This window comes from Papaver somniferum, unplaced genomic scaffold, assembly GCF_003573695.1.
Source record: "Papaver somniferum cultivar HN1 unplaced genomic scaffold, ASM357369v1 unplaced-scaffold_7995, whole genome shotgun sequence".
Taxonomy (NCBI): domain Eukaryota; kingdom Viridiplantae; phylum Streptophyta; class Magnoliopsida; order Ranunculales; family Papaveraceae; genus Papaver; species Papaver somniferum.
Window position 1 is genome coordinate 1 of NW_020650965.1, and position 2,293 is coordinate 2,293.

At 37.3% G+C, this 2,293-nt stretch overlaps 2 protein-coding genes across 2 annotated transcripts; both read right to left on the reverse strand.

Moving 5' to 3' along the window:
- Positions 1–12: 12 nt before the first annotated feature.
- Positions 13–1,265, reverse strand: LOC113344778 (protein NEN4-like). Its single transcript, XM_026588694.1, has 5 exons — positions 1,178–1,265; positions 756–877; positions 606–669; positions 301–480; positions 13–222 (listed from the first exon to the last, which is right to left on the reverse strand). Exons 2-5 carry the CDS (start codon positions 827–829, stop codon positions 181–183), a joined length of 360 nt encoding a protein of 119 aa, XP_026444479.1. The 5' UTR covers positions 830–877; positions 1,178–1,265; the 3' UTR covers positions 13–180.
- LOC113344776 (protein NEN4-like) lies at positions 825–1,660 on the reverse strand. The gene has a single exon (XM_026588693.1). The coding sequence runs from the start codon at positions 1,625–1,627 to the stop codon at positions 1,079–1,081; it is 549 nt and encodes a 182-aa protein (XP_026444478.1). The 5' UTR covers positions 1,628–1,660; the 3' UTR covers positions 825–1,078.
- Between the last annotated feature and the right edge of the window lie 633 nt (positions 1,661–2,293).

Below are 2,293 nucleotides of genomic sequence, written 5' to 3' on the forward strand. Positions count from 1 at the left end.
GAGTCCTTGAGTTAGTAGTGACTGTACGAACAGGCTTTATGCCACCTAGGTAGATTAGGAAAATTCTATTTTCCATCACCAGTTTCAAAGTTGAAACCTTAGTTTTTAGTTTGCTTCTTTCTTCATTCCAACCCTGATTGAGATTGGTTTATTAGGAAGTTGTCTATCTAATGGTGTCCATTACCCGGCCTTGCAGAGAATATCGATCTGGTTGTCTGTCATCTGGTAAATATTAAAAATGATTAGTTTTCTTATCTTAAAATGCTGTATAGTTAAAAGGAAGTTGTAGAAGATTCAAACCTGTACAATAGTGTTTCGTGCATAAGGTAGTACTCTATGGTATCCAAGGCTAGGAATAGGTGGAGATTTTCTACTTGTTTCTCCTCCATATGATCTTAACCTCCCGTTGGTTCTACTCCTTGTGGCAACTGTTGGAGACCCCTGACTGGGACAACCCAATATATCCGGTAGACTCGATTCCTGATGATATATAAACCCCATATGTTAGAAATTCAGAACAAAATAGGTTGGAACGGATAAAATACCAGTCTACTTTTTTGCTGCAATAGAAGTGAGCATTAGTAGTTGTGCTATGCATTAAGTACCAGGAATAATACAGTTGCACAGTGCTTAAGAACCTCCAAATTCATTTGAACATCATCCAAGCTCCTGTTAGGCAATTTAAAAACAAAGATTAGTGTTGGCTCTCTGTTGAGTTTCCTATCTGTCATGAAAGTTAGTAGTAAAAACATTACCTGTGCTTTTGCTCTCCCAATCCAAAATAAGCCGCTAGGGTTGCCATGTGAAAAAGAAAGAACCACTTGTTCATTAATTTGCGAATTTTGTAATCATTTAGTGTTCCATCATCTTAAACAAACTAGAATGCCCATTAGAGCACATCAACATAAAAAGGAAAATGAATGAGAAGATAAAAAGATCTATAATTCATGTTTATACATATACTAGTCCATTTCGTTTTCCAGTTAAATTGACTTAAACCATGACACAAGGTTACTCTTGTAACCTACAACGTAGTTTGATGGGATTACCATGGCGGAAAGTAATTCCTGCTTCACCTTTAGATTATCCGATATAATGGAACTGTCGGTAAAAGCATTTTTAATATTCTAAATGATGTTGTATCATTTCGTTTTTTAATGATTAGGGTTGTTGTTACCTTCATATTTCCAGCTCTCCTGCCAAATTTCTGGGCCAGAATTCCTAAAGAGTCGATCGTTCCGACAGGTACTGGAGGGGCACGTCCAATGGCAACAAAAGCTTCTCTAATGCGTGGACAGTCAAATCTGTGGATGTTATGCCCTGCCCAAACTTTACCATCTAGCAGACCAAATATCCTGTCAGCGACATCTTCAAACTTGGGAGCGGTTCTAACAGCCCCACGTGTGATTCCATCAACTCTTCCAGATTTGAGGTTAACCACCGATAAGTCTGTGGGTCTTATCAGTGTACAATAACTCTCTAATTCTTCAAGCTTCTGTGGACAAACGACTATAGCACCAAATTCCAAGACCCAAATCCTCGCTCCTGCTTTTCTCGGTACCGTTGTTTCTAAATCGAAAAACACTATTTCAGCAACATTTTGGGAAGACATGTTTGATTTCAGCATCTGTTGTTTCTTGTTCTCAACACAGTTTATTTTTAATTTTCTATGATTTATTTTCTTGTTTGTTCTTCTGACCATGTCAGTTTATACATATGAGGTGACCTCAAAGTAGGGAGAAAGGAAAGACCATTTTTGGGGTCGATTGTCTTGTGAATTAAGTTAAGAGTCAGGGTGAAGGTGTCCTTGACTTCATGGGGTTGTACAGTTGAGATATTCCTGTTGGTATAGGAATAATTACAGCAAAAAAGCTTTCCCTTTATGGTTCTTTTATTATTCTTGTTTTTTGGAGTTGCTTTCGGAACCCTTCTGAATGGAGATTCTGGCCTTGTTTTCTTGCTTTTAAGGTTTTGTTATTTTGACAAGTGAAGCAACTCGGCCAAGAAAAACTGATTCCCTTTTCAATTCATCAAGTGTGACGATGTGGTACTAAACTATTATAACCTAAAAAAAATACCAACAAATTTTAATCCCTGTCTTTCTGTTTAAACTTTTAATTTTCTGTTCAAATTAGGAAAAATATCTTTTATGATTTCTCTTCAGCACAGATTTGGAAGAAAGGGAAATGATTGACTGGATGGGGATTCTGTTTCAGATTTGGAATTGGAGTCATCTTATCAGTTATTACTCACCAACTCAAAGTTCCCCATGGCCATAGGAGAGGAATTGCTC

Bases quoted from the DNA above. Each gene is read 5' to 3' on its own strand.
- LOC113344776 (XM_026588693.1), bottom strand. From the start codon at position 1,627: ATGCTGAAATCAAACATGTCTTCCCAAAATGTTGCTGAAATAGTGTTT.
- LOC113344778 (XM_026588694.1), bottom strand. From the start codon at position 829: ATGAACAAGTGGTTCTTTCTTTTTCACATGGCAACCCTAGCGGCTTAT. The intron at 481-605 runs GTACTTAATGCA...ATATATCATCAG, and splicing joins GTGCAACTGTATTATTCCTG to GAATCGAGTCTACCGGATAT. The intron at 223-300 runs GTTTGAATCTTC...AATATTTACCAG, and splicing joins CACGAAACACTATTGTACAG to ATGACAGACAACCAGATCGA.